The sequence below is a fragment of the Amborella trichopoda genome, chromosome 12 (assembly GCF_054954075.1).
Source record: "Amborella trichopoda isolate Santa Cruz 75 chromosome 12, AtrichopodaSantaCruz75HAP2 v2.0, whole genome shotgun sequence".
Lineage (NCBI taxonomy): Eukaryota > Viridiplantae > Streptophyta > Magnoliopsida > Amborellales > Amborellaceae > Amborella > Amborella trichopoda.
The window spans coordinates 49,843,933-49,863,120 of NC_142347.1; the positions used below are offsets into that span (position 1 = coordinate 49,843,933).

The following is a 19,188-nucleotide window of genomic DNA, read 5'->3' on the forward strand; positions in this document are numbered from 1 at the left end:
TATCTTGGATGTTACAACATTTCAGAAACCTATCTTGGTTGGGAGGGTACATGAAAGCCAAGAAAAATGAACCTACAGTCTCTAATTGTGGGGAAACGGAGTTAATTGTGATTGGATCAATGGGCAGGGACGAAACTTTCTGCATTTGTGGCAATATAGGGATGGTTTCTACAGGACTGGCCTCCTGGCCTTTGGTGGTTAACTGCTGGGGTTTGATTCTTAACGAGGTCCTAGGTCCTAGTTAACATTCAATATGTATAGGCCATACACACGCATATACACATCACATCACACTCGAAATTGATTAACATCCATTTTGCATTAACATCCATTTCTATCTTGTTTACCGTTTGAACTGGATGGGGTGGAAGTATCCTCGTCTTAAATTACAAATCAAAGCAAAATGGTTTCTCTTTTTGTTTTGCAGTCAACAATTGTGGCATTTGTTATACAAGTTGGATTTAGAAGGCAGAATGGAACAAATGTGTCATACTTAGTGGTCTGTCCAAATTGGGCCTTAATCTAGCTTATGGTCATGCATCTTTATTGTCTGGTGGTATCTGGAAGTGGAATTAATGACTCGAGGGGGCGTCACCAAAGGTTAAAATTTGTAGCTGGGTCGCCGGGCCTTAACTGATATAACATGGCACCAACTGATATACATGAATTTGGAGCGGGAAAAGGAAGTAACATTTTACTTTTAGAATATGGGGGCTTAGTAGAAGTTATTTGAAAAGTAGCGGATACAATACATTCAAAAGAAAATGTATAAAATGCATAATTTACAACAAAACTATTTAAAGATCTTCGAAAAGAAAAAGATTATTCTCAAGTTTAGATCTGGACATCTCACTCAACAGATGGCCCATGTCAACTGAGTTAAAAAAACGGTTTTTAGATTGCATTTTGAAAATGTATTTATTTGTAATTGTTCATCAAAATGAAAAAAAAAAATGTTACAAATTTGAGATTAAACAAATAACCTAGTATAGCTTTTGAAGATCATTTTAAAATGTATATTATTACATGGAATCACTCATTGTATGCATCTCAGAGGCAAGGCCCATCCACTTTGTAGCATGGGTTTAAGAAGAAGAGAGGAGAGCATTGTGTGGGTACATGTCAATCTCATAGCTTTGGTTTTTGGGTGAATGAGTAGAGACGGCGGTCCCTGCTCACAATGGGGTGCAATGCAAGGACTTTCTAAGAGGTAATTTATTTAGTAGTACTTTTACTCAAGCACATTTAGCTTCAAAGTTTTTATAGGGCACAATGTTGGTCACGAGGGTAGCATATATGAGACATTTAGCTTCAAAGTTTTTATAGGGCAAAATGTTGGGCAGTCACGAGGGTAGCATATATGAGGATGATGAGATAGATGAATAAAAAAACAAGAAGGTATAAAATTTAAAATAAATATATTTAAGAAAATAAAGGTAAGACACCAATATATTATAAAACGAGAAAGAATAAACTTAGGTCGGTTGGCCATGTATTGTTAGAAGGTATGAGGCACTTTAAGTGAAAAGCTAAATAATGACAAGCGATATGCCAAAAAAAACACAATCGAAAGTAGAGAGAAAAAAATATGAGAACTTATAACCCAGATGCAAGCATGATTTTTAATAGAACATAATGATGATGATCTCAATCTGTTTGTATGGCCAACCCTGATAAGTCAAAAAAAAAAAAAAAAAAAATTTTTTTTTTTTTTTTTTTTTTGACAAAAATGATGACGAAAGGACTTGGGAGACAAGATTAAAAATTTATTAGAGGCCAAAAAGGGTAAGAGAGAGAGAAGAGAAAGGGGTGGGGCGCGTGCGGCAGGAATACGAGGAATTCGCGTCACTTGGCGGGTGGGAAAGTAAAACGCAAGAAAATTGAAAGCAAATTAGGGTGGGATGTGAGGTTTTAAGTCTGTCATATTTTCTTGGGGTTCATTGCTATAAGAAGGCAGGGTTTAGGTCTAGAGCGAGAGGTCTCTTGTTCGTGGGTAGGCGGTGTCATTGGGAGATATGAAGTGAAATGGTAGGGTAAAGGCAGGCAGTGGAGAGCGATGGGAAGGTTCAGTCCAAGGCGAAGTAGGAGGAGTCGTAGCAGGAGTTACAGTCCGCGAGGGCGTGGCATTAGTAGAAGTAGAAGCGGGAGCCCTCCCGTTAGAAGGAAAAGATACGATGACCCAAGGGACAGGTACAGGGACAGGGAAAGGCACAGCAACAGGTTTAGAGACAGAGACAGGCGTTCCTCCGGTCCTTCTGGCCTTCTCATTCGAAACATCTCTTTGGATGCCAGGTTCCCACCTCTCTCTCTCTAACTCTCCTCTTCCTTTTGCTGCTGAGCTACCTCATTTCTCTCTCTCTCTCACCTATCTATGAACTTCGCACTCACTCACATGGCTGCTTGCTTGCTTTATGAGCTATGTATTGCATCTTGGGGTTGGAGAGTCTGACATTGTTTTGCATTTTCAGCCATAAACTTCTTCAATATGTAATCCCCTCTTCAATTTCTTTACATTCATATCGTTGGGGTTTCGGGTTTGAATCTTACTGGTACCATGAATATTATCCCTGGATTTCAAATCTTTCTAAAGAACCTTTGTTATGCTACAAAGAAATACTCCATGCCTTCTGATGACTGAGGAATGTCACAGTGGTTATGATGGTTCTTGTTTTACACTCGTTCGATTTATATTTAGAACTTCTTTTATCCAAAAAAAATCCATATTGAGAGCTTGTTCTAGTGCCAGAATATGCAAAATGTTATTTGGTGTAGTGTTTTTGGGGCTCTCATCACAGGAAAAAAGAGATATATTTATATTATTATTATTAGGACGAGATTAGCATGTAGGCCAAGCCCGCACATGCAGAAATGCGGGCCCCTTAATAAATCTATTTTTAACATGAATTTGGATATAATTTTTAAGGATGTGTAATCTCTAACATGGAGATCATGAACATGTACAAATAAATAAATTTTAAAAACTAGAAATAATAATTCTATTAAGAAAATATTTGGACTGTTAGTTTCAATTGTTTTTAGATGGACCACATTTGCATCCATCTTTAAGATGGATGCTTTATACTTCTGAACCGCATATGTAGAAATGCAATCCAGCCCCCGTGAAACAAGTTTCCTTATTATTATGTACTGATAATATAGAATCTCAAGGAATGAATTTGTATGCACCTGCCTTATAATTCTTTGAAGGCCCTTGAAATATTCCAAATATTCTATTTTACTAGCATCTTTGTTACTTTTTCCATTTTAAGGACTTTTTCATTGCTGAACTCTTCACCTACGAATAATGAACTTCAGTTAGATTTTATTAAAAAAAAAATGAACTTGAGTTAGATGTGGCACTTATGTTCGTATAATTATTTGACATGTATGGTTGGTTTTATTGTCTCTTCGAAACAAATATTTATTCACCTATCTTTTCCCATGTATGCGAGGTTTTATCCATTTCTTATGACCAACTTCTACTTTCTTGTCTGCATGCCAAACGGTGGTTTTTGTTCTTGGAAGGGTTGTTCTTTTGAGAAGTGCAAGTGGGGCAACATCATTTCATCATATGCATGCACATAGCACTTGCAATGTTTTAAAACCTGGCGATTCTTGGATTGCTGATCCAGATGGGAATTGGTTGGGGTTGAATTGGTTCCCTGGAATGGGTCTCGGCCTGGTTACCTTGTAAAACCCCTTCCATCCTTTTATATTATTTCCCTTTTTTAAGCTTATCTAATGTTTTCTTAGGTTCCCTCTAAATCCCTATCACATAAATCTCTATTCTAATTTTTATTTTATTTCATTTATTTTTTAATTTATGTGGATCACTGATTCGGACTGATCCAGACCGAGCTGGATCACCGATCCATCGATCCGACATGGATCGGGGTGAACAATCCACCCACTGATCTTGGTTTTGAAACACTGGACACATGTATGTGCATACACAATAGCATGTTCACACATCAAAACACATGCTTTTATCTTTTTTTCTTTTTTAGAAAGTTGACTGTATTGTACTCGATAAAAAATTCTGCTCACAAAATTAATACTAAAACATGTGTATTTATATTCTTAAAAAAAAGAACATTTGTATTTATCAATATAGGTAATGGATGCTTTTTTGTGCATGTATTCACATATCCGAACATACCCTGAATCAAATACATAAATTTATGTTTGTTTATGTATGCATCCATGCATGGCTACTTGTGCATGCATGTGTGGATTCGCACATGGATATGATACACATGCATACCGGTGCAGTAGGCAGGCATTGCTTTGTGCATATGGTCTTTTGCATATGATTCCCTGTCTAAAATAGCCAAGTTATATTCTTGTACTCTATGGTTTGTCTTTTCATCTTTTCAGACATTCATATAGCCTATTGCAATTTAAATTTGTTTATGTTTATTGTTTTGCTGGATTAGGCCTTTGTTTCTGCTGTGGGATAAGCTGCATATTGAAGCGTCGAGTGGGTTTTTTCCGGAAGCTATGTCCCCACAGCTAAAACAGAGATTGTTGGCTGTAGTTAGCAAAAAATGGCCTTAGGCCTGCAATGCTCAATAAATGCCTTAGGCCTACAATGATCAATAAATATAAATGAAGAAAATAGTAGCATTAGTTTGATCACGATTTCTCAAATTATTCTTGTCAATATATTTATGGTACTTTGTGCTCATTTCTTTCATTTTGCAGGCCTGAAGATCTTAGGATCCCCTTTGAGCGCTTTGGCCCTGTGAAGGATGTTTACCTTCCAAAGAATTACTACACTGGGTATGCTATCTTGGACATGATGGGAACATTTTCCTTCCCATATGATTGCTTCAATTATCTTGTTTGAGCTAATGCATGGGGATCATTATGTCCTTTAAACTCTTGTCAAGTTATCTTCTATGTTACTCGATGTGCGTGCTCTACAGATTGTATTCATTGTCTGACCCTATTGTTTGGAATGGGCTGCCCCTCAGATGGTTGGGGCTGGTTTGATGAAACTGTTGAATGGTTTAGGTGGTACTGCTTGGATGCAATTTTGAAGCAATAATAAGCCAAGAAAAATTTTAAGTGATTCAGAAGTAAGAGATTAAGGAAAGATTTGTGGAAAGAAAATGTTTTATGGTTATTGCATTTGCAATTTATTTTTATTGCATCAATGTGACACAGATTTAAAAAACAAAGCTCCTGTGTCTTCTATTTATTTTTTAAGCATATAAACCTGTCTAAATTTCTTCAATACATGAAATTCAGGGTAAATAATCAAGATATTAATTCATAAATATAGGAATATGATGCGATGTACATGTGTAAAAGGAGATTGAGTCGTTCACATCATTAGTTCATTTTTTCCATTTCATCTCATTTATCTGTCCCTTCCCAGTTTGACATAAGTCTGTATATACTGCACTCAGGATCTTTCTCATTCTGGCTTTGACGACTCCAAAAAGAAGTCACTAGTCATAAACCAGTATCTTTTATATACTAGAATCTATATTTTGTTTGGGCTTAGCCTGTTTGTGAATGAGTGGTGTAAGGGAGAATTGGTATCATCATCACTTGCATTAAATGAATGTACTTGCAGGACTGACTCAACTGGAAGTACTGTCTGAGCACTACTTCAGTGGCCTATCTATTAAACATGATCATATATTCATGGGAATTTTTTGTCCCTATATTGGAATGTACCATTCTGTATCCAGTTTCATCAAGGTCGGTGAAAATGAGCCCCTCTTATCTAATTCTCACTGTTCACTGCCGTGCTTGCCTTTGATTCTTTTTGTATGCCTTCCCCCTCACCAGATAATAACTATTATATCTGTTATTGAGTGTAGACTGATTTGCGTTGCATATTGTTCTGGTGTAGCTGCCAATAATGCCTAAGTGAGCTGAAAGTGACGTGCAAGATAATTGAATTGGGTCATTGGTGGGTGGAACAAAGGAACAAGTGTAAAAATCTAAAGAGGAATGAAAAAAATACATCTTAAGCTGTCATAATTGTTTTCTGTCAACATGCTATGGCTTATATATTGTACAATAAATAATCTAGGTCAGAATTTTCAAACTTTACTGTGGGAATTTCTTGCTAAACAATTACCTTTTTGTTCCATATTCTTCTCATTGTTTTTCATGGATAGATCCTATCAGTGCTTATAGATTTGTTTAACACATCACAAGTTTGTAATAACGTGCTTCTGATGGAGTTTTCAAAGGATTCCATTAGTGGGATTCTGTATTTGAGTAGCAGTCTGACAGTTTAATGAGTTTTCCTTAATTTTGTGACGCAGTGAGTTATAAACGGTCTGATAGGGCAACTTAAAATAAACCATCCTATGACGCATCAATTATCTTAAGTGTATTGGATTTTAAAAAAAACCTGAAAAGCATTTCTTTCTTTTGAAAATTTATGTGTAGGGAGCCTAGGGGCTTTGGATTTGTAAAGTTCCGAAATCCGGATGATGCAGCTGAAGCCAAGCAACAAATGAATCATCAAATCATTGGTGGCCGTGAGATTACAATCGTCTTTGCTGAAGAAAATAGAAAGACTCCACAAGAAATGCGCGTGAATGCACGTGTAAGGTAATTTGTTCTTTCTTGTTTATCCAGTAGGCATGTCAATACTCTTTTTTAGAGTTGACTTCAGAAGCAAGATATAACCCTTGGTTTTTTTTTTTTAATCCATGTTTCTTTTTTGTTCAGTGGCAGGTATATGGGAGGAAGTTTAAGAAGGCGTACACCACTGAGATCTCCAAGACGTCGATATCGTTGTTAGTTTCCTTTCACTTTCCATGGGACTTGAAAAGTTTCTGAACTCTCTTATGCACGTGGAGATCTGTTTCCTCTATAGTTGTTTTGCTCTCAGACTGGAAGGATAAAATTTGTATATATCTGTTTTTTCTTTCGTTTACTGCTTGAGGAAATTATCTCATAGTCCTATTCTTTCGCAGCATATTCCCGTACCCCTACTTCTCCCAGGCATGACTCAAGGTGTGAATCTGTCTTTTACTCATGTATTAGCTTTTAAGTTTAGAGTTCTTGATCTTGTGGTTTGTGCCAATGATATAATTTAAGAAGAATTTCATAAATAGTACTATTGAACAATTGAAATTGATTCACATGCTCTTTGCTGTTTCAAAATTAAAGACTTTTAATCTCATGTATTTTTTCTTGGTAACTGTTTGAAATAAAACTTGTGTTTTGATGATCTGGTTTACTTGAAATAGATTCCTTTTCCATTATTTGGTTTAAATTTGATTTGACTTTGTCATTTGACCTTTTTTGTTAATTTATTGTGTGGCCATAAGAATGTTTTTGATGGTTATTATAGCTCATTATTTGTCCTATTTTCAGTCTGAATTTTAGTAGATTGTGTCTTTTCACCTTTTTTTGTTTTTAAAAAAAGAGTGCAAGATACTAATGTTTGTATGATTCGTAATTTCAAACATTTCTGAGAAGATAGAATATAAACATGTAAACAATAATAAAAAAATAGCATAACTATGTACAATAAGTTTCTTGTTGGGAAAAGGTTCTGATGATGATGATGGTGAATGATGTACAACAAGTTTCTTTATGTTCACATTAAAAAATCTCTACGAGACATTAAAAATTTTTAAGCAAGTGTAATATTTGGTAATATCTAAGAAGTTTGAATATGGTTCTAATACGTGCTTGTTTGACAAGCAGGATGAAGAACCTTTTTGTGTGTTTATTTTTTTAGGGGTGGGGTGGGTTTGGGGATGGGCATGGTTTGGATGGTGTGTTTCTCTTCTTGTTCTTGATTTTTGGGGGATGGTAATCATACTTCCCAGAGGTTTTGCAATAGGCACTTCTAAAACTAGCCTTGGATCATCTTCTGAATTTTCTGTTGTATAAGGTCTTAGTAGGAAGTCTAAGAAAATTTGTGACTATTTATGGATATGGTAAGAATTCTGCAATGACTATTATCTTTTCGAGTGGAGGGTTGGGTGGGCATCTGTTTGGAGCTATGCAATGAGGCATACGTGTCTGACATGTTTTGGAGTGTTGGACCTAGTCACAGTATCAGAGCTTGTATTGACAAGCCCGAACAGCATGCGACCTTGTTGGTACAAGACACTTGTCTAGGTTGCAAGACATATATCTTAGAAGGCATGCATAAAGTTTAGGCATGTGATCCAGTGGTAAGATGCGCATGTCTTGCTTTTCAAATATAGTTTTTTTTTTTTTTGTATTATAATTGGTACATGCACCATATTTTTCTTCTTTTTGTATGGTTGAAACATATTGGAAAATAGCTAATGGCCTGTGTATTACATGGTGCTTTAGTTGAGAAATTAGATGGAGAATAGTTTTTCAATATTTTGTTTGGATGAAAAATGATGTATTTTTATTTTTATTTAAGTTTTGAGTCTTGCAATATGACCCTTACAGCTGCTTAATTTTTGTCCTAATTTTATTTAAACGTTTGTATTGAATATGTTCCTTATATTCCTTCCATTTCTTCAGTTCCTTTGTAATGTAGATGCCTATTCAAGATACCGGTTGTTTTTAATGGGAGTACCTATTTTGGTAGGGATTCCTATTTAGTTCTAGATTCTTTTCGATTTAGCATTTTATTTAGGTACTGCTACTTCTTCTTTCTAGCTTATATTTGTTTAGAAGAAATTATTCTATTTCTATTTAGTTTTTATTTTAATTGGATAATCCTATTTTTTCCTCTAGTTTATTTTTTTTTTAGAAAAAAATATTTAACATCTTTTTGTTTATGCACTCATATTTCTTCTCTCTAATTTACCAGTTTTTAAAAAAATGGGTTTGAATAAGTGTTCTTAAAATTGAACCGGAACGATTAACCGGACATGGGCTTGGAAACGGTTTAACCGGCAAACCGGCCGATTCAACTGCTCTAACTGGGCAAGTCCCAAGCGGTCAAAAAAGTGTTGAAAAAAATAAAAAAGATACAAAAAAAAATCTATTAAAATATGAAAAGCATATAAAGAATGATTAAAACAAAACACATTCAAATGAAGTTGAAAATTAATGAAAAAAATGGATTTTAACAAATCAATTTCTGCTTAGGGGTATTTTTAATTTTTTTTGAAAAATATGGGAAAATATAAAAGTGAGTATTAATGACCAAAACAATTTTTAATATTTACCATAATGTAAAGAATATTTAAAAAATGCATTATAAATCAAATTCCTTATTTTTGGGGATATATATACATTTGTTTGTATATATATATTTTTTTAAAATGCCGATTGATCACCAAAACCTCCCAAAACTGGAACCGGCCAATGGTTGGTTCTGATCTAACCAGGCGGTTAGTGGTTAGATCTCTTGGTTTTGCGAAAACTGGTTTGAATATAAAAGTAACAGATTTTAAGGGGAGATAGATATCTTTCTAGTGAGTTTTTATTTTTTTGGGGTAAGTTTTGTCATGATATATCAAAAAAAAAAGATAGACGTTTTTAAGGAGGGGTTTTAGGAGTGAATGACACATGTGAGAATTTAGATAGAGAAGTGAGAAGTTTCAGGGAAAGAGGAGTGGGTAATTGAAAAGTCAATATCTAACTACACAAAACACAGACAACTATAAATTATTTGGATGCCACTACGTAATGAATGGAGAAATCTTAAATAAAAGTGGTGAACATATGATGCATGCATAATTTTACACATGCATGTGTTATATCGACCCCTAGAAATGGCACACTTCCACATTATGAACTGAATGAAGCATAGTTAAGGGAACCGTGGGGGTAGGGTGTCATTCTCGCTCCGTAACCTCGATCCCATGGTTTCTCCTAGGGATCTCGTAGGGACCCTGGTTTTTCAATTTTGGGATCTCGCTCCCAAATAAAGCGGGGATCATGTTCCAACCATTAGTGGATTCCAGTACTATTTCGAAATAGATTCCCGCTCCCATCAAACATGGTTCAAGGTTTTTGTACATTATAATCTTGGGTTCCATATATGTGGAATCTACTTTAAAAAACAGATGAATCCAGTTCCACAGTATTCCTATACCTCTCTCTCACTCTCCCCCTTTTATAAAAATGGCAAGTTTTATAACAGAGCAGCAAATTCAGTTTTCATGCAAATGGCAAGTTTTATAACGGAGCAACAAATTCAATATTCATGCTCTGATCAAATACCAGATTATCCAATAAAATATTGAATCAAGACAAAGTAACCAACACAACATTCATATTCTGATCCTAAATCCAGATTTATCACATAAATCTTAGAAATTCAATTCATCAAAACCCACGCAACATTCGTGTTTCAATCAAAATACTTGATTATGGCATAAATCACAAAATATATATGAAAAGCAACAAAAAAAGCATTCATCTCGTCACTATCTCTCCACTGTCACTCTCTCTCTCTCTCTCTCTCTCCCTCGTTCTCACTCGCACTCCTCCCTACACACACCTCTCTCTACTGTATACAAGTCTCTCTCTACTGTGCACACACACAACTCTCTCTACTGCTTACACAACTCTCTATTGCACACACACCTCTCTCTCTCTACTGCGTGCACACACACACCTCTCTAAGTATGTAGTTGATTAAAATAATAGAAAAAATCCAATTTGTGTACTTGTAGATTATTTCTTGGATTTATGTGTAAGGAATATCTTGGTGGTCCGAGGGACTATGTTATTCAAATTATACCTCTAATGGGATTTGGAGTATATATAAGAAGAATGGAGTACATAAGTATACTATGGATTATCTAATAGATTGATCTATACTTTTAGCATTTATCAAGTAGTATATAGGCACCTGATGTATCAAATTTTAGTAATATGCATTTAATTAAATAGTGTATGTCATACACATTAGATTTTGGACTAAGAACCATGGACTAAGTAGCAAAATAATCCATACTCTTTAGATTTATCGAGCATATAGGCATGTTGCATAAAAATATGGTTTGATGCACTTATTTAAACATAGGATGTCATGCATATTACATTTTGGACAATGGACCACATACTATATAGTAATGTGCCTAAAAGTATTTAATATTTCATCAAATAGCATGTATGCCTAGAAATAGGGCAGTATGGATTTATTTAATTAGAGGTTGTCATACGCTCATATGTACATATTGGATTTTGGAGCATGGACTATGGACATATACAGTAAATTGTTCAGTAGTATTTAGCGTTTATCAAGTAGCATGTAAGCATATGATGTATAGAAATGGGGCACTATAGATTTATTTAACTAGAGGATAGCATACATATTGGACTCGTTCCCTTAACCAATGGTAGTTGCAGACCTTGGGGCCAATCAATTGAGGACCTTGATTCCTATACTTGAAGACTATTGGTATTAGAACAAGAGGAACCCCGTTATATGACAAACGGAAACCTTGATCCCTTAAACCAAGGTACTAGCTCTACTTGATAACCTTGTTTAATGTGTAGTGGAGCTTCGATTCTTGCCAATCAAAACCTTGAACCCATCGATAAGGGATCTTGCTCCCATAAACCTAAGGATCTCGTTCCCTCACTTGTTCATTGTACGGGCGTCGATCCTAAACCCAGGGAACTTTCGCAATAGGGCGGTTCGGCGATTCCCGAACTGATTGCGCTCCTGATCCCACTTCTGTCTCCAACAACTATGGTATGAAGGTGTTGCTATCAGACTCGTATCTTTAAAGGGCAGAGCATCTTTTATCCATGTTGACGCTCAACACTCATGTTGGAGTCATTGTAACATCCTTTGGAGATATTTCACATCACACTTGCAATTGGTTAAATTGAAGTCAAAGAAACTGGCTTGGGCTTGATTAGTTAGTTGTTGACTATTGCAATACTATGTCTCAAATTTGATTTCTACTGCTGAACTATCAAAAACAAAGGTTGTTGAAGGAGTGGAATAGGTAGGTCTTAGTCGATTTTGTTTAGGAGTCTGAAGTTTGGGTAAGGTAAGAGGGAATATGTTGGACATGACATGATAGTCCAGGTTTCTTTAATTAATTGGTCATGATTTCTCTGATCTCTTTGATACATACCATTGTAGTGATTATGTCCACTTTAAAGATGGAGTAGTTCTGATTTTTGAAGGATCTTGAAGCCAATGATTGCTTTCAATTGGTCCTTTTGAGACGCTGTGCATGGTGGAGTAGAGGTGTCCTCCATTGGATGGGCTAGAGGCTGAGGTTAATGATGTCATGGAATGTATGTTTGAATAGGTCCGGAGTCTGGTTTTTTGATTTTGGACCCTTGTGGTTTCGCAGTACCATTCTTCCACAATGCCAAGTGCATACCTGCTTTGGATTAGCGTATTCTACCCAAGAGCTTGGTTAGAGGTGTTAAAAGGTGATGTGCCAAAATTATTTGATGAGTTCTATCGCAAAGATAAACTGTGATCTGGATGTTATTTTTCATAACAATAAAAATACTGTTGTTATTATTCCTGTTGACCTGTTCTAATAGCAGAGGTAGGTGTTATCGGAGACTTTAGATTGATTATATTAACTTGAAAAATGATGGCAGCCAGTTTTTTCTTTTTGTTTAATTCATGGATGGTGTTGGAGGCTCTATTCTTCTAGGGTTCATTTACAACGGGCAGGTTGGAAGGAGCACAAGTTGAACAATGGAGGGAAAGGGTATGAGTTGCAGCTGTCTAGATGCTCAATTTGAAAGACAGTGGGGTGGTCATGAGCGTTTTGTACCTTTGGTAATGTGAGGAGGTATGGTGAGTGGGACTTGTTGGTGACAGATGAGAGGTTGACTATTGAGGGCCTTAAAAGGGAATTGGGGGTAGGGGAGTGTAATGCAGATCATGTTAACCAGTTCGGAGCATCTCGTGTGCGCGTCAGGTCTCAAGGAGAGAGGGCCTTAAATTGAGGCTGTAATCGAGATTAGGAGGGCCTGGACTGCTTGAGGCTGTTGTGTGGTGTCATAGGGCAGAAGGGTGAATTATGGTGGAGATACGAGTTATGTTTTAGCTTGGTAGTTGTGCAATGGTACTGCCCTACTCATGAGACTGATGGGATCTTGAGGGGGCACCACCTGTATGTACCCCCTCTTCAAGGCACCTTTTTTAGGCATAGGTTGGGTTAGTTACCAAGTGAGTACACATATATCAAACTCTGGGGAGTCCAGTTCCCTATTGTTTTCTCAGATGTGATCTATAACACATAAAACCATGTAGATTTGGGTTCTTAAATCATGTAGCTGGTAGGTTGGTTTTTGTGTGTCGGTATGAGACTGGTTTCTATTTTGGTTAATGTTCTCTTCTTTTGGCACTCCTAAACTTTGAAACAAGGTGACTGCCACTCAAGTCATATTGGTCATGAGTCAAGATCATGTCTGAGGATGCGCTTGGTTGTAGTGTCCGAGTTGATTCAAAAGTTCTAATGCCTCAACCAATATCTCATCTCAAATTTGCAAAGACACTCTATTCTTGTGTGGCTTCAATGACACAAATGGTGAATATGAGTTAGTCCTTAATGATTTGTGGTGGTGCTATAGGTGAATATGAGATAACATGGTGAAGGTCTTTAGGATGGATACTACAGGGCAGTGGATACCACAGTGATGAGGAATTGGTGGTTGCTGTCAAATCTCTATTATATCAAGAAACATTGTTTCAAGAAGGTTAATTTTGATAAATATTTTGGGGGATAGCCTGGAGATAGCTTGATTTTGAAGGTCTGCTATGGGAGGACCGTAATACATTTCTTTAACCCTATGGACGTTTATGTGGGGGTGAGAATTTTCCTCCTTGGCGTCAACATTTACTTGATGGACCTCTTTATTCCAAAGAATTCCATGAATGTGACAGAGTAAACATCATTGTTGTTATGCGTTGTTAAGGTCAAGGTTTTAAAAATGGATTGCTGATCTGGATCGCTCATCCAGATTTTCGATTTGGTTCTACTGATCATCTGTCCGAATCAACGTACTAATCATTAACAAAATTGAAAAAAATTTAAAAAAATCTTTACAAAAAGTCGGGCAAAACTGGTAATTTCATGGGGGGAAACTGGCCAGTTCCGATATTTAGCAGGAAGTGGTTTGGCCATAAATATTCTTGATCCGAATCGGGCGATTTCAATCCGGATCGGCGTTTTTCTAAACCTTGGTTATTTTGTTTGAGCAGGTTCAATGCCTTATCAAGTGCGTGTTAGGTTCCTCCCCACGTCTATTGGGGCCAAATGAGGAATTGGATTCCTTCCCAGGGAGGATGGAGTCGGGTTATATCATTGAGATTTCTTCTCAACATGTCTTTGACATGTTTCTAATTTTCTGCTAGCTTTTATATGCAATATATTACTCCCATTTAATAAAGTAAGATTTATTAGAAAACTTACCTAAGACTAAAATAATAAAAAACAATAGTTCTCCTGTTGGACGAAATGATAAGGGATTATCCGGAGACACATATACAAAAGCTTCTTATATGAATCCTCAAAGAAATGATAGAATTGTTGAAAATGTACAATCAAGATTGTATCCATACTATTTCGCATTCTCGACAAATATAATGAGTTTTGCTAGTCCAAGTGCTTATTCTATTTTGGGCAATGAAGAATTTGTCACTCTTAATTCTTGGGTTTAGGAAATCTTCTATAACTTAAGCGACACAATAAAAGCTTTTTTAATTCTTTTACCAACTGATTCATGTATTGGATTTCATTTGCCCCATGGTTGGGAATTAACGATTGGTTCAGTCTACGAAGATTTTGGATTTAGTCATAACGATTAAACTATATCCGGTCTCGTTTTCATTTTTCCGGTTATTCTAGATACTTAACGGATCTTCCATCATTTAATGGTTGCTGCTCTCAAAAGTGCCTGGTGGTGTTTCCTTTGTTTCCCTTGAATGAAAAATAAATAACAATATTCAATGGAGCAAAGAAAGAATACTATTATGTTGTCTTTTTTTGTTTGACAGGATCATGCCATGCAAATTGCATTGATTTTTCTCAATAGGATTGCGGGTTCGAAAGTTTATTTTGGATATTTTCTCCATATGGACTGGACTAATTGGATGGTTCAATTTATTTGGTTTTGATTTTGCCGATAATAGCTTTCTAGCCTTCTTGTGGGCTCCTCAACCTGTAGATGATGCGAATCCCTACCCCTTAGTTACTTCTGTTTCTTTTTTACATACTCCAGTTGCTTTATCTATATAGCACAACACTTTTTCAACACCTTGCTGTGTTTTTGATGGCCTGTTGAGATTATTAAATTGTTCTAATTAAGGCTGAAATCTATGTAGTATGCTTCTGACTATGATAAAAGCAAATACATAAATTTACCAGAAGTTATACCTAGTCAGTAATGAAGTTAACAATAGTTCAATAACCCTTACATATGCTCAACCTGCACGGGTCAATGTGGCCTATGCTGAAAATGAACTCACCAATATATATGTTATTGTCGTCTTTTTTCAGAAAAAAAAAAGGATTCAATCGGCCTCGTGACTCAAGAATTGGCCGTCTTTCATTCCAGAATCCATAATAAATGACTTTTGCAAGCCTATGGTTGTGTATTTTTCATTTAGATGTGTCTTCCATTTGGTCTAATCCTAATCCTTTACTGAGTTCGATAAGTAGTATAAACCAACCTAGGCTGTAATTTACCAGCATTATGGATTTCCGTATGTAATAATTTTTCGATATATCCTGCTTGTTCGCTCGGGTGGAATGTGGAATTTGATCCAATGGATATGAATAACATTTGTTGGTCTTGTTCATGCAGATTAATAAAGTGAAAAGAGACCCAAAAGAATGCAGGGATTAGGAAAGAGAAAAAGAGACCCAAAAGAGACTGACTTCTTACTGAGTTTCCAAAGCCATCTGAGCATTACCCATTAATGATCTTCTTCAACAACTGTAATCTGATCAATAGTTTGATTGTGTTAAGCTGTTTGGCTTTTGGCATGTACATGATTCCTCCAAATGGATTGCCAAACCCTGCTTACCATGGTTCGTTCGAAGACTACAGGCTCAGGATAACACTTCTCTATTTTCATTTCTCTCTTGCCTTCACTTTCCAATGTTTAATGCCCTTCCTTTTGTATATTATCCAGTTAAAAAAGTATCTAGAGCTTATAGTTGACAAAAGAGAAAGAAGTCCTGATAAGGAGAGGTTGCAAGCTATCAGTCTTCAGTGCTAGAAGTAAAGAAATTCTTCTGGAATGGAGGGTCATCCTCGTTTGGAACTAAAGGGAGTTATGTTAAAGAAAGATGGGGCCACAGAGAGTTTATAAAGTTTTCAGTTGCTGTTCGGGCACCACATCATTCTAGTGCATAGTTGAAAGTATATGGGCCAAACATTCCTTATTTTGTTCAGATCTATGTTATGGTTCAGGTAAAAAGGGGAAATAGTAGCAGTCAAGTTTTGAACCCAGTACTGTTTTCATGCATGGACATGAAAAGGAAAGCAAATATATATCTCTAGGATTCGTTCTTTTTTTCCAATCACAATTCAGCACTTCTCATACAAATTATTTGTGGCTATCGAGAACTCTAATAATGAAATGCGAAGGAGGCTAGAATGCTCTTCGTTCAACTTTTGCTGAGTAATTTTCTTGCTAGTTGGTATGTAGTTTGCATAGTGTCCAGAGAGCTTTTAAAAGGTGTCTGCCAGTTTCTAATAGCAGATCTCACTTCCTCTCTGTTGATTTGTTTTGCTGTTTATGTAAATGCAGAGACAGGGGTAGGGATGACTACTATTCTGATCAGAGATCCCCCTCACCACCCTCAGATAGGGAGGAGTACAAGCCAAGACGCAGGTCAGTGAGTCCCAGGTCCCTCTCACTCTCAGATCGCGATGAAAGGGAGGAGTATAAGCCACGACGCAGGTCACCAAGTCCAAGGTCTCTCTCACCATCAGATCGTAATGAGAGGGAGGAGTATAAGCCACGATGCAGCTCACCAATTTCAAGATCTCTCTCACCATCAGATCATAATGAAAGGGAGGAATATAAGCCACGTCGCAGGACACCAAGTTCAACCTCCCCTGCTGATCGGGATGAAACAGAGGATTACAGGCCAAGACACAGGTCACCGAGTCCAAGGTTCCCCTCTCCAGTTCGAGGGGATTATAAGTCACAACGCGGATTACCGAGTCCTGATGAGAATGGGAGTCGTCCAGGCAGGTCGACTCGTTCTTACAGGTGAAAGTTTACATTATTGATTTTGGGATATTATTGTTGTTTCTTAAAGGCTTTCTCTGTCTTCTTAAAGAGGCTTCTTTGTTATTTTTTTGCTTTAGCAAGTGTCATTTCTTCTGCAGCAGCCCTTCCTGATGGTTGGTGGTGCTGGGAGATCGAGCTGTGGAAGCATGCGAGCTCACACTTAGAAATAGGAGTTGGCTTTGCTTTTCCGTAGAAACTTTTGTTTCTTAGCTACATGGTTTTGAGGGAGTGGATTGGTGGTAGGTCCGCTTTTATAATCTGATGAGATTACTCCCTGTTGTATGTTCATAGTTTAATTATGAAACGCTATATAGTTATTTTTCTTTTTTATTTTTATTTTATTGTTATGAATGGAAGAACATCTTCTGACTCTAAATATATTGACGCATATGAGATTGTTGTTGAGCTGAACTATATTCAGGATAACTTAGGCATTTCAGATCTTTTACATTCGTGTAAATGGCTACTTCTATTAGAACATGAAAAGCTCGCTGTTAGATGGGCCTTCCATTGTTTATGATTGGTATTAAGAATGTATGATTTGAGTTCTTTAGGAACTTTTCTATTGTCTTCCCTGCTTTCTGATTGAAGGAGTGCTTGCATGGGGTTGGGGTAAGAAGATTGCAGCATGGTGTTTGCCTGTTAGGTAGAACTATGATTCTGAGCATGTTCCAGTAAATTGTTTTCTGTTTTTCCTCTTTTGGGAGAGAAATACATTAATAGATCCCTTGGATGGCTGAACTTAGGAGCCAAAGAACTTACTGGTGCATGTTGGACTTGTGTGGCATTGTCCCACTTGAAATAAAAAGTTCAACGGTTAAATGGTGGTTTTAAAGGAAACCAGAGGAAAATGAGCAAGAAGGCAGAAGAAGCCCTACTTTTTTTTCTAAACTAGGTTTTTCTGCATTTGAAATGGTTGGCGACAGGAATAATTGGGAAAAATGATCTGTCTCTCTCTCTCATATTTTGAAGGGCTATATAGTTTTTGTTATTTGTCCTGTTACACCACTCTTTGAATTGTCCTACTATATAATGCATCCATGTCTTTTGGATTGGTTGAGGTGATATTTTTAACTGGGGGATATTGTTGATTTTGAAAAATGAAGCTATTCAGGGCATGTTTGGTTCGTGAAAATTTTTCTTGGGAAATATTTTTATGTGAAAAAATTCTTTCGTGATTCGGTGTGGGTGTCTTTTCATTCTAATTGGTTGTCAATTGGTGTGAAAAGATGCATTGTTGGCAATTAGTGTGAAAATATTCCTATATCTAACCACTTAAGAGGAAATTTCTAATTATTTGCAGATGAATCAAACATGTCCTTAGTGAATTTCAGATTTGATGTAAGGTACTCCAGATATGAAAATTCTTCTAAAAACAAATATTATGTGCTAGGACTATTTTTTTTTGACTAGTAACTTGTATGTTGGTCAAGGTCGGCATATCCTGTTTTTTATGTGTTCCCTATTTATAACCCCATCATTTCATATAAGGACTTTTACATAATTTTCGTTATAAACCTGCGATATTAGTCGCTGACTTTAGTGTTTAATTTGCATGCCAATAATGGTTGAGTATACTGTCCATTGCTCTCTGGGGTAAACCCAATACACATCCAACATATATATGATTTTAGGACTACAAATTGTGGAGATGTAACCTCTTAAACTTACATATTAACTTCAAGAGAATTTAATTTTGGACCCGGTTTTTATGTGGAAATGCGGGCTTATTAATAAATCTATCTTTGAGATGGATTTTTTGACCTAATTTTTAAGGACATATAATATTTAACATGGAGATCATGAATATGAAAATAAAGAAATTTTATAAATTAAAAATAATAATTCTAGTAAGAAATCATTTGAACCGTCAGTTTCCATTGTTTTTAAATGGAACACCTACTTGCATCCATATTAAAGATTGTGTTTAGATGGAACACCTAGCATCCATCGTAAAGATGGATGCTTTACACGTTTTGGACATAGTACTGCAGTCCATCCCGTATTAAACGTTTTCCTTTAATTTTTAGATG

At 36.3% G+C, this 19,188-nt stretch overlaps 1 protein-coding gene across 4 annotated transcripts; it reads left to right on the top strand.

Moving 5' to 3' along the window:
• Nucleotides 1-1,975: 1,975 nt before the first annotated feature.
• Nucleotides 1,976-17,672, top strand: SCL28 (SC35-like splicing factor 28). Of its 4 annotated transcripts, none has more exons than XR_016045502.1 (9): nucleotides 1,976-2,292; nucleotides 4,705-4,782; nucleotides 6,415-6,579; nucleotides 6,700-6,767; nucleotides 6,948-6,987; nucleotides 15,715-15,941; nucleotides 16,046-16,326; nucleotides 16,667-17,134; nucleotides 17,254-17,672. XR_016045502.1 is itself a non-coding variant. In XM_011629694.3 (7 exons), exons 1-7 carry the CDS (start codon nucleotides 2,057-2,059, stop codon nucleotides 17,264-17,266), a joined length of 1,068 nt encoding a protein of 355 aa, XP_011627996.1. In that variant the 5' UTR covers nucleotides 1,976-2,056; the 3' UTR covers nucleotides 17,267-17,672. The 4 variants fall into 4 exon arrangements, 2 of the variants coding, with proteins under 2 accessions (XP_011627996.1, XP_006857008.2); XR_016045501.1 differs by having other exon boundaries at nucleotides 17,257-17,672; XM_011629694.3 differs by lacking the exons at nucleotides 15,715-15,941; nucleotides 16,046-16,326.
• The last annotated feature ends 1,516 nt before the right edge of the window (nucleotides 17,673-19,188 follow it).

Bases quoted from the DNA above. Each gene is read 5' to 3' on its own strand.
- SCL28 (XM_011629694.3), top strand. From the start codon at position 2,057: ATGGGAAGGTTCAGTCCAAGGCGAAGTAGGAGGAGTCGTAGCAGGAGT. The intron at 6,580-6,699 runs GTAATTTGTTCT...TTTTTTGTTCAG, and splicing joins CGCGTGAATGCACGTGTAAG to TGGCAGGTATATGGGAGGAA. The intron at 6,768-6,947 runs GTTAGTTTCCTT...ATTCTTTCGCAG, and splicing joins TCCAAGACGTCGATATCGTT to CATATTCCCGTACCCCTACT.